The sequence below is a fragment of the Protomyctophum bolini genome, assembly GCF_963924005.1.
Source record: "Protomyctophum bolini genome assembly, chromosome: 14".
Lineage (NCBI taxonomy): Eukaryota > Metazoa > Chordata > Actinopteri > Myctophiformes > Myctophidae > Protomyctophum > Protomyctophum bolini.
In genome coordinates, this window is record NC_137875.1 from 4639473 (window position 1) to 4651705 (window position 12233).

The 12233-nt window shown below is 43.8% G+C and overlaps 1 protein-coding gene across 1 annotated transcript in view; it reads right to left on the reverse strand.

The window, feature by feature from the left end:
• Positions 1–12233, reverse strand: part of prom2 (prominin 2) — a 36526-nt gene that overhangs the window by 18125 nt on the left and 6168 nt on the right. The window contains exons 3-5 of the mRNA XM_080782453.1: positions 5514–5578; positions 1856–2061; positions 221–341 (exon numbers count right to left, since the gene is read on the reverse strand). Coding sequence (XP_080638579.1) covers positions 221–341; positions 1856–2061; positions 5514–5578 — 392 coding nt within the window. The remainder of the gene's footprint in view (positions 1–220; positions 342–1855; positions 2062–5513; positions 5579–12233) is intronic.

Below are 12233 nucleotides of genomic sequence, written 5' to 3' on the forward strand. Positions count from 1 at the left end.
CCCCTGCCCCTCGAACACGTCCCTAGTTGTTCATAGTGCTGTTAAGGTTGAGGTGTGTGGGCTAGCTCACCTGTGGTACGGAGGTGAGGTAGGTATGAAGGTTGTTCATAGTGCTGTTAAGGTTGAGGTGTGTGGGCTAGCTCACCTGTGGTACGGAGGTGAGGTAGGTATGAAGGTTGTTCATAGTGCTGTTAGGGTTGAGGTGTGTGGGCTAGCTCACCTGTGGTACGGTGGTGAGGTAGGTACGAAGGTTGTTCATAGTGCTGTTCAGTTCCACCACACCGTGGTCAACGCTCGAGTGGAAGGTTTCGTTGCTTCTGAACATACAGATGTTTCCCGCGCTGTGGACATTAATTAACAGGGAAACGATTATAACGGTGGTCGTTAGACAGTTAGTTTGTGGACATGCACCTTCTCCTCCACACAGCCAAGCTGGGAGAGCACATTTTAAAACAATAACGTCCTATAGACAACCACGTGGATCTCACACACATCAGGCATATTTTCTACATAATACATTTAAAGGACCAATACCAGTGTTCCATGTCCACATGACCACTTTCCCTGACAAAATGACTCATTTAACGCTACAGAATGCACCGGAAGATATTTTTCAACCGGTATCAATTGGAAAGCAATAGGATACACTGTGAATTTGCTCTGTTACTGTACATGAGAAAACACACGTTTCGGTCCCTCCGGGCCTTCCTCAGGCATCAACTGGTATCTTTAAAAGCCATCTTCATGCTACAATTCCAGTTGGATAATATGCAGGATAATGCAGCAGCACGTGTGAGTACTTGTATGGTCCTTTAATACGAGTAAAGGATATGCAGCACTTCTCAGGCTGAGGCTGTGAGCCACTCTGCTACTGTACATGTGTGTGTGATGAAGATATATCTGCACTGTATATCTGAACTATTTCTCCAGGAGCATTCCTGTATTCACACACACTTCACTCAGATAACTCACGAATAGATTTAACCAATATTTATTATAGAATGAGAACACATAAGTGTGCATAATAATATTGTATCTTGGCGTTCGGCTCTGCAACATCTTTTCTCCCTGCTCGGCACAATTACTTCCACTTCCCACATTCACACACCGACGGTGGCGAGCTCACACCGACCGACTCATTGGAGGAAATGTGGGGTTCAGTGTGTTGCCCAAGAGGACACTTCCACATGTGGACAGGAGGAGGAGGAGCCGACAAAGGAACCGCCGACCCAGAGGGATCATTGGACGACCTGCTCTACCTCCTGAGCCACAGCCGCCCTGATAGCCGTCCCAATAACTGATTGTGGGGGTTAGCAGAGATGGAGTATACTCGTATAGAGAGGCTGGGGAATTGGCTTTACTAAATTGGGAATTGAAAAAGGGGAGGATATGTTTTTATTTTTGTCTTTTTTTTTTTTGTCTTGAAGGGGCATGATTTGGGCAATAATACTCCTTTCAATATGTCTGCCCTATGATTCCTGAGATCTGTACTATTGAAATTACAATAAAAAGTAGTAACTCTAGTACAGAGTTAAAGGGCGTATACGTACAGAATGATGAGTGTGGTGAGTAAGGCGCTCCAGTACAGAGTTAACCCATTCTGAACGGGAACCCATTTTGGTGTTCCCGTCATGTCATGCTTTAGCTATTGAAAAATAGCAGATCTACAAGCTCATAGCGCGCCACCGAGTGGCGCGCTACGAGCTTGTAGGTCTGCTATTTTTGAAAAAGAGCGACTGACATTTTTAGAATCTGATCTCAGGTCAGAATGGGTCAATCAGACCAGTGTGTGTCCAGTGGAAACCTCGTATGAATCTGATCTCAGGTCAGAATGGGTTAAAGGGCGTATACGTACAGAATGATGAGTGTGGTGAGGAAGGCGCTCCAGTACAGCGTCCTCCTGCAGCAGTTGGTGCTGCCTCCCTGCTTCTGGTACATCTGGCCTCCACAGTTGCCACAGCAACGGCACAGCGCCAGGAGGAAGCCCACCAGAGGCATCAGCACGATGTAGACCACCCCTATGGCCGCGCACACCAGGAAGCCGACCTCGTACACCAAGGACTGGACACGCAACGCAACGCACGCACAGACAGACACAGACACACGTAGAAGCACACACATGCAAAAGAGCACACATGTATATGAACACACACACAGACAAAAACAACATTTCCAGAGATTCAAATGTCATATTATGCTAATCAAATTTTGAGATGTACAGATGCTATGCTTCTAGGAGTGACACTGACAAGGCAGGACAAGAAAGACATTAGAGGATCAGCCCAGGTTAGAAGGTTTGGGGATACAGCACGAAAGAGGGAGGTTGAGGTGGTTTGGTGGTTTGTGCAGATAGAGGAGGGAAGAGGCCGGGGGCACACTGGGAGAAGGATGCTGAAGATATGGGGCTGCCAGGGAGAAGGAGAAGAGGAAGGCCAAAGAGTAGGCTTGTAGTAGAGTAGTAGAGTAGTAGTAATCCTGGTCTCTATACTGCCTCCCCCTGGCTAGCCGGGGCGCCTGATGGAGGGGAAAGGAACTGGTTGGAATAACGTGTTCCTTCCACGCGCTACGTCCAACCAGGGAAACTCCCCCCTGTCAGGTGTAAAGGAGCAACTTGGACACTCAGGCATGAAGGAAGCATGAGTTCAAGTCCGTTGCTCTCCCCAGGTTGGCGGAGGGTGTGTAGAGCCCAGGAGATAGTTGACACAGGGGTGAAAAATGGGTTACAAAATCGTGGGATAAAAAAATATAGTAGGTTTATGACTGCGGCGGTCAGTGTGAGAGGACATTCAGGTGGGGTTTATGGTCGGTGTGAGAGGACATTCAGGTGTGAGAGGAAATTCAGGAGAGGACATTCAGGTGTGAGAGGACATTCAGGTGGGGTTTATGGTCGGTGTGAGAGGACATTCAGGTGTGAGAGGACATTCAGGTGTGAGAGGACATTCAGGTGGGGTTTATGGTCGGTGTGAGAGGACATTCAGGTGTGAGAGGACATTCAGGTGGGGTTTATGGTCGGTGTGAGAGGACATTCAGGTGTGAGAGGACATTCAGGTGTGAGAGGACATTCAGGTGTGAGAGGACATTCAGGTGTGAGGGGACATTCAGGTGTGAGAGGACATTCAGGTGTGAGAGGACATTCAGGTGTGAGAGGACATTCAGGTGTGAGAGTACATTCAGGTGTGAGAGGACATTCAGATCAGGTGTGAGAGGACATTCAGGTGTGAGAGGACATTCAGGTGTGAGAGGACATTCAGGTGTGAGGGGACATTCAGGTGTGAGAGGACATTCAGATCAGGTGTGAGAGGACATTCAGGTGTGAGAGGACATTCAGGTGTGAGAGGACATTCAGGTGTGAGAGGACATTCAGGTGTGAGAGGACATTCAGATCAGGTGTGAGAGGACATTCAGATCAGGTGTGAGAGGACATTCAGATCAGGTGTGAGAGGACATTCAGGTGTGAGAGGACATTCAGATCAGGTGTGAGAGGACATTCAGGTGTGAGAGGACATTCAGGTGTGAGAGGACATTCAGGTGTGAGGGGACATTCAGGTGTGAGAGGACATTCAGGTGTGAGAGGACATTCAGGTGTGAGAGGACATTCAGGTGTGAGAGGACATTCAGGTGTGAGAGGACATTCAGGTGTGAGAGGACATTCAGGTGTGAGAGGACATTCAGGTGTGAGAGGACATTCAGGTGTGAGGGGACATTCAGGTGTGAGAGGACATTCAGATCAGGTGTGAGAGGACATTCAGGTGTGAGAGGACATTCAGATCAGGTGTGAGAGGACATTCAGGTGTGAGAGGACATTCAGGTGTGAGAGGACATTCAGGTGTGAGGGGACATTCAGGTGTGAGAGGACATTCAGGTGTGAGAGGACATTCAGGTGTGAGAGGACATTCAGATCAGGTGTGAGAGGACATTCAGGTGTGAGAGGACATTCAGGTGTGAGAGGACATTCAGATCAGGTGTGAGAGGACATTCAGGTGTGAGAGGACATTCAGATCAGGTGTGAGAGGACATTCAGGTGTGAGAGGACATTCAGGTGTGAGGGGACATTCAGGTGTGAGAGGACATTCAGGTGAGGACATTCAGGTGTGAGAGGACATTCAGGTGTGAGAGGACATTCAGGTGTGAGAGGACATTCAGGTGTGAGAGGACATTCAGGTGTGAGAGGACATTCAGGTGTGAGAGGACATTCAGATCAGGTGTGAGAGGACATTCAGGTGTGAGAGGACATTCAGGTGTGAGAGGACATTCAGGTGTGAGAGGACATTCAGGTGTGAGAGGACATTCAGGTGTGAGAGTACATTCAGGTGTGAGAGGACATTCAGATCAGGTGTGAGAGGACATTCAGGTGTGAGAGGACATTCAGGTGTGAGAGGACATTCAGATCAGGTGTGAGAGGACATTCAGGTGTGAGAGGACATTCAGGTGTGAGAGGACATTCAGGTGTGAGAGGACATTCAGATCAGGTGTGAGAGGACATTCAGGTGTGAGAGGACATCCAGGTGTGAGAGGACATTCAGGTGTGAGAGGACATTCAGGTGTGAGAGGACATTCAGGTGTGAGAGGACATTCAGGTGTGAGGGGACATTTAGGTCAGGTGTGAGAGGACATTCAGGTGTGAGGGGACATTCAGGTGTGAGAGGACATTCAGGTGTGAGGGGACATTCAGGTGACAGCTATAGGAGTCACCAAGGAAGACGCAGAGCGCAGAACCAGGTGGAAACAGATGGTTTGCTGTGGTCGACCGCGGTGGGAATTAACAGGAAGAAGAAGAAAAAGAAGAAAAGAGTGCAGATATCTCATGAGAATGCATCACACACCAAGACCAGGCAATGAAATGGCTTAATTAAAACAGTCCTGAATCCTACTGTGATAGACTGCAATCACAATGGCTGTAAGACTTTTAGTAGTAGCTAACACTAGTATAGATGTGTACTAGTATATATATAGACAGATGCCCTACATTCACCACTTAAGCCCTATATAAATACCACATTGTACAACAAAGTGCAATACTGTGAGCTGGTAGTTTTCCTTTTGGACGATTTTTGTGTCCGCCTATAATGCCCCAAAATAGGCTCAAAGTGCTTAAGCGTTCTCAAGTTACTTAAGTTGCTCCGGGCTGTAGAGAGTTTTAGTAACGCTAGAAGACATATTGAAAGATTATACAAAGGTTTATGTATGGAAAAAAAACATTGATATTTCTCATGTTACGGCATGGCCTCTAAGGGGCTTTGGGTTATAGGAGTGTCTGTCACATTTAAAAAAAAAAGTGTGAGTTCCCACACACACACACTGCCACCTCCCCACACACACACACACACACACACACACACACACACACACACACTGCCACCTCCACACGCACACACTGCCACCTCCCCACACACACACACACACACACTGCCACCTCCCCACACACACACACACTGCCACCTCCCCACACACACACACTGCCACCTCCCCACACACACACTGCCTCCTCCTGGGCAAAGACATATTGCACTTACTGCTCTGATGTTGTCTTTGTCTGACAGCGCTTGTTCAATATCTTCCACAAATGTCACGATCAGGTCTACAAGAAATGGAAAGAGAGGAAAGAGGTTGTGAGAAGAACAATGTTAAAAAAAATACTTTTTTTTACTCTACTAGACTCTTTTGGACATACGAGGTTTCCAACCAACAGAGACGGGATTATACCCTTCTATTGAATTATACCCTTCTACCTGACACACACCTCAGTAGTGAGGTGTGTGTCAGGTTTTTGTGAAGAAGCTATATCTGTCTTGGGGATTATAATTCACACACACACACACACACACACACACACACACACACACACACACACACACACACACACACACACACACACACACACACTCAGATTGATGTGTGTGAAATGCTGCAATGTATGATTAATGTGCGCTGTGAGACAGAGACCATAACCTCAATGTCTCTGTTCCGTCATTGAGACAGAGACCACATCTGATCTACAGATCTGATCTACAAGCTCTCAACGCGTCACGCTGCGACGCGTTGAGAGCTTGTAGATCAGCTATTTTCAGGGTGCAACCCAGCACTCTGTATCTACTGGAGATGCAGGTGTAACGACATGGATTTCAAAAAACAAATTTGTTCAACGCAAAAATGGTGCGTTCCAAAGTTCAGGAGACTTTGGAAAAACAGCTATTCTCCTGAATGCTGCCTTCCTTCCTGCATGGCATGGCATGGAAAGGAGTTGCATTTGGCATTTCTTCCACCATGTAGTAAATGCTGCATTTTATCGTGGTCTGGAGAGGGCAGTTGTTTTACAGACGGGTAAAAGGGCAGTTTGCTTTGATGTCTTTGATGTGTGCACAGTGACAGTGCACGTCCCTGTGTACAATGTGTTTGTAATGGGCTCTATGCACACAGAATAACTCTTCCTACTTCCGGACCAGGCCCGCCCGCTCCCTATGCTTCCTTCACAGGTGTTACCGATGATATTAATTAAGGTTCTGTTCCATTTAGTGTACATTTAGTGGTTCTCAAATGTCAAGGACCCCCAGAACTCTGAGACTCTCAGAGTGTGTATAGCAAAGTGTTTCAATCAATCAGTTCGGACGTTTGTTTATATATTTAATTACATTCGTATAATATGGTTTTATGCAGAAGATTTAGTGGCCGCACCGCATGCAGTATGAGGAAGTAAATATTATATTTATAGGTGGAAATCAAGCCCTCCTGCAGGTGTTCCGTAATAATAACCAGGCAACCAGAGAGATTAGACTCCCCGTCTATTGTCTCAGTTGTTATGGATATTCTCCCCACAACACAGACCGCTGATTGTGTGGCAGTTCAGGGGGAACTGAGCAGAGGTGTGTCGTCATTGTTCAGGTGTTCTGTACTATGGCTGTGTGGGGTGGGTGGGGGGGGGGGGGGGGGTTACTATCTGGTTCCTCCTTTTGGGCACAGACAGCTTTGCAAAAGCCCAGTCAGGACCAGATCTGTGTGTGTGTCGCATTGAACCACTTATAGCCTTCTTAGCCCAATATACTTTGTATACAACAAATTGCAAAAAAAATGGGCCGATCGATGTATACAGTTAATTTTGTTCAAAGCAAAAGGTGTGGTAACTTCAAACCGTACAAATGAACCGCAAGCATTCAATAGAAACATGCAGTTCAGTTAATTCACCAGCTGGCATTATTAAGAGTTAAGAGTGCAGTGGGAAACCAGCTGACATGCTCAGGTTGGAGTTGTAAGCCCTGCTCTTAAGGGCCATCATCCTGTGTGTGTGTGTGCGTGAACGTGTGTGTGTGTGTGTGTGTGTGTGTGTGTGTGTGTGTGTGTGTAGGGGGGAGAAAGAGTGGGAGAAACAGAGCGGGAGAGAGAGAAAAGGTAAATGTGTGTTGAGCTTGGACTGACAGGCTTTATGGGGACGTGGAGTTTACTTTGAAAGGATACGCAGCACACAGCTGTGTGTGTGTGTGTGTGTGTGTGTGTGTGTGTGTGTGTGTGTGTGTGTGGTTTTCTCATTTTGTTGTAGTAGTAGTATATTATTATTAGTATTAATAGTCAAATCAAGACTAGTCAGATCTGGCCCAGAATATCACCTGATTTCAATCAACATACATTTTACCCACTAGGACAGACGTCCCTGGATGAATCAGAGAGAGTCTGATCGAAGCTATATTATTTTAACTGGTGAAGACGTCCTGGAAATGACGTAAAGATCATCCCCATATGGGCTGTGATCTGGCCTATAGTCCTGAACGTAAAGATCATCCCCATATGGGCTGTGATCTGGCCTAGTCCTGAACGTAAAGATCATCCCCATATGGGCTGTGATCTGGCCTAGTCCTGAACATAAAGATCATCCCCATATGGGCTGTGATCTGGCCTAGTCCTGAACATAAAGATCATCCCCATATGGGCTGTGATCTGGCCTAGTCCTGAACGTAAAGATCATCCCCATAAGGGCTGTGATCTGGCCTATAGTCCTGAACGCTTGCTGGGGTAGTTACAGTAGCATAATGCTAATGAAGTGTAAGCAGAAAATGTACAGGGATTAGAAATAAAGTACCAGAAATCAGAAGGTATTCTACAGAACTCTATAGCTTGGCCCTCTGCACTTAAACAGTCTGGGATTATAGTGTTGTATGAGAGAGATATTAACTATACTATAGTCAAAGTGCACTAACAGTATATTAACAGACAGTTAATTAACAGGCATTAACCAGATGGGGGCACCTGCTGCACGTCAGTCACACAGATTCATTCTCATCATTGCATTATCAACCTGACAGACACTATACTGTAAGCTTGGCAGTGTTGAATGTCAAGGAAATGGTTTCCGGCTGTGATTCAGTCATCTAATAATAATTATCAGTGAGTCATCGATGCTTTCATCTGAGCAAAGCTCGACAGACAGTCACCGTGTGCGTGTGCGTGCGTGTGTGTGCGCGTGCGTGTGTGTGTGTGTGCGTGCAAGCATGCGTGTGAGTGAGTGTGTTTGTGCACGTAATTGCGTGTGTGGCCTTTTCCATTGTTTGCTTATTAAAGGCAGTAGGAACCTGGAGGCAGGATATTAAATGCATTGTGGCTTTTCTGACACACAATAGCAGCGCTCACACAAAACGATACTGGTAATAGAAAGGCATTGTGAAAAAGGCACAGACGATACTGTCTGGTCACAACGAGACCATTCTGTAGGTACACGAGGAAACAACCAGCCCAAACAAACAACTTTGCCCTTGAAGTTAAGCATTAACTGGACAAAGTAGGCGCATTCCCATATGCTTACTGATTAGCCAAAGTTGTCATGGTGTTTCTGTGGCTAGTCTGGGTGACTGATTACATGACTACATAGGCCAATGGTTCTCAATCTGTTCTGGATCAGGGCCCACTTCAATGTGTGTTCACAGCCCATCCCATATCTTATCTGACCATTTTTTAATTTAATTTAACGATCAATCATAAATCGATCGTGTTCCCGGCTTGGATCAATGGAAACTAGCATATACCGGTTAGTATGCTTTAAGTTCCTGTTAATCAGTGTTAATCACACTTGATGACATTTTAACTCATTCAGGGCGGGAACCCCTTTTGGTGTTTGAAAAAATAGCAGATCTACAAGCTTATGTAGCTAAAAGAAAATCGTGAAAATGCGGCACAAATCTTTGAATATTGTATTTTTTCAGAGCGAACGTTTTTTTTTAAACTCAAATCTTTGCATCTGAGGGGTTCCTGGAATAACATATTTTCAGATGGCGGTAGCCTGATTATCAGACTGTAGCTTTCTTGAAGCTTCAGTCTGACATTGTCTCCTAGTCTGAGCGATTTCAAGGGGGAGGGGATTAGAATTTCCCTCAACCAATGGTAGCCATTGTTTTTCCCTCCTTCCTCATGTGTGTTGCGCTGTGTGATGACTCTGAAAACGGGCCTCGGCGCTGATTGGTTGTTCGTTAGACCCACCCCCACCACCGATTCTCATTGGATAATACATTTTTGTACCGAAGAAATTATAGGTTCACAGACAGCGCAACACCAGACTCAGAGAGTGGGCGGGGTCTTTGGGCTGGATCCAGGCTAGCATTATGTTACGCTTTAGCTATTGAAAAATAGCAGGTCTACAAGCTCGTAGCGCGCCACCGAGTGGCGCGCTACGAGCTTGTAGGTCTGCTATTTTTTTTTAAATCGACATAGAAACCACTGACATAGAAACATAGCCTTTTCAGAAAACTGTCAGGATGTAGAAGATATTTATAGAATCTGATGTCAGGTCAAAAGACTGAGTCATGCTTCGCCTGGCGAAATAAGGTATCATGTGACGCGTCGACACTCGGCCAAAACAATAACCTATTCTCTTCATCCTGGCGTTGGAGCATTTCTAGAGTCAGTCAACCGGTTCACATTTCTCACCACCTTTTTGTTTGGGATTGTGAAGCTCAGCCCCTTAGATAGAACTTTATGTGTAGGCTTAGATAGTATTTTAAATATAGCACTTTATGTAGGCTTAGATAGTATTTTAAACATAGCACTTTATGTAGGCTTAGATAGTATTTTAAATATAGCACTTTATGTAGGCTTAGATAGTATTTTAAATATAGCACTTTATGTAGGCTTAGATAGTATTTTAAATATAGCACTTTATGTAGACTTGGATAGTATTTTAAATATAGCACTTTATGTAGACTTGGATAGTATTTTAAATATAGCACTTCATGTAGACTTAGATAGTATTTTAAATATAGCACTTCATGTAGACTTAGATAGTATTTTAAATATAGCACTTTATGTAGACGTAGATAGTATTTTAAATATAGCACTTTATGTAGACTTGGATAGTATTTTAAATATAGCACTTTATGTAGACTTAGATAGTATTTTAAATATAGCACTTTATGTAGACTTGGATAGTATTTTAAATATAGCACTTTATGTAGACGTAGATAGTATTTTAAATATAGCACTTCATGTAGACTTAGATAGTATTTTAAATATAGCACTTTATGTAGACGTAGATAGTATTTTAAATATAGCACTTTATGTAGACTTGGATAGTATTTTAAATATAGCACTTTATGTAGACTTAGATAGTATTTTAAATATAGCACTTTATGTAGACTTAGATAGTATTTTAAATATAGCACTTTATGTAGACTTAGATGGTATTTTAAATATAGCACTTTATGTAGACTTAGATAGTATTTTAAATATAGCACTTTATGTAGGCTTAGATAGTATTTTAAACAGACTTATAGCATGTTACGTAGACAGCACTAGAATTGCATTTTATGTAGTCATAGCACTTTATAGTACACATGTTAGTATAATATATAATATAGTATAGTATGTATAGTTTACAAATAGATACTCCACTGTTAGCTTACGCATGTTTCATGATAACTACTTTTTATATATGTGATGTATTGCCATGCTTTTTTTGTTATTGCTTAATGTAAGTCGCTCTGGATTAAGAGCGTCTGCTAAATGCCTAAATTGTAAATTGGAACAAAACTATAATAACTACAATCTCAATCTGTAGTTATCTACGGGTTACAAATATCTAAATCTAAATGACGTGGCTGTGTGAGATTCCTTGGAGAATTAACCACTAGTGTTGGAAAGTAACTAAAGTAACGTATTACTTAAAGTAATATTAGCTTTTTTCAGTAACTAGTAATTTAACTAATGACTTGTGTTTTCACCAGCCTTGGTGGGCTTGAGGGTTTATTAACGGTAGACTGGGTTGGGATGGAGTTGCTCTGCAGGCTGCTGGTTTGGTCTAGATCAGGGGTGGGCAACTGGCGGCCCAGGGGCCACATTAAGTGAAGGTGGGGGCCACATGCGGCCCCCACCTTCACTTAATGTGGCCCTCAGGTTAATGTCAGAATACTGATATAATATTGGTTCCAGCTGTTTACAATTCCACAACATGCAAACATGACCCGCTTTAATTACTTCAGTCTAAATTAGTAGCTCAATGCTCACACACTGCACGTATAATTAAAAGGCATTTGAAATTACATCAAAATGTACATTTTCAGGATTCCAATTCGAATATAGCAAAAATAGCCGATCTACAAGCTCAAAACGAGCTTGTAGATTGGCTATTTTTGCTACGACAGTAATATATGGCCCTATAGGGAGTGAGTGTGGAAATATAGTGGCCCTCTCCATCGTCAAAGTTGCCCACCCCTGGTCTAGATCTAGAGTTCTAGGCTCTAGAATGGATACAAAAACGATGCGCACTTATTATGTGTGAATTATCGGATGCGGAAGGGGCGGGCCTTAAACCTTGTGACACCAGCAAAACCACACAGTACAAAAGCACATCAATCCAGTTGTGTATAAATAACAGATCTTTTATAAGTGTTTCTGTATTTGGTTTTGTAAGTTCCAAATACCCTGAGCTATACCCGTCTAGTTTGATATCTATGTTTGCGAATGCAGTGAGCACTTACTATGAGACCTAGCAGATCATGTCTGTCTGTGTGTCCGTGTCCCCCCCCTTTGTGCCCATATAGTGATTTGTTGTGATTGATGCAACACACTCCATATTTTGACGTATAGCTGCTTTGGGGACTCCTTATATGGTTATGGCTAAGTAAAAAACTTAACTTAAAAATAACTTAACTTAAAAAAAATAACTTAAAAATAAATCTTAAAAAAACAAATATGTACGAGCTGCGTTCGCTTCCCGCGTTTGCACGTCTTACTGGTTTAGACCCTGAACTAAATAATTG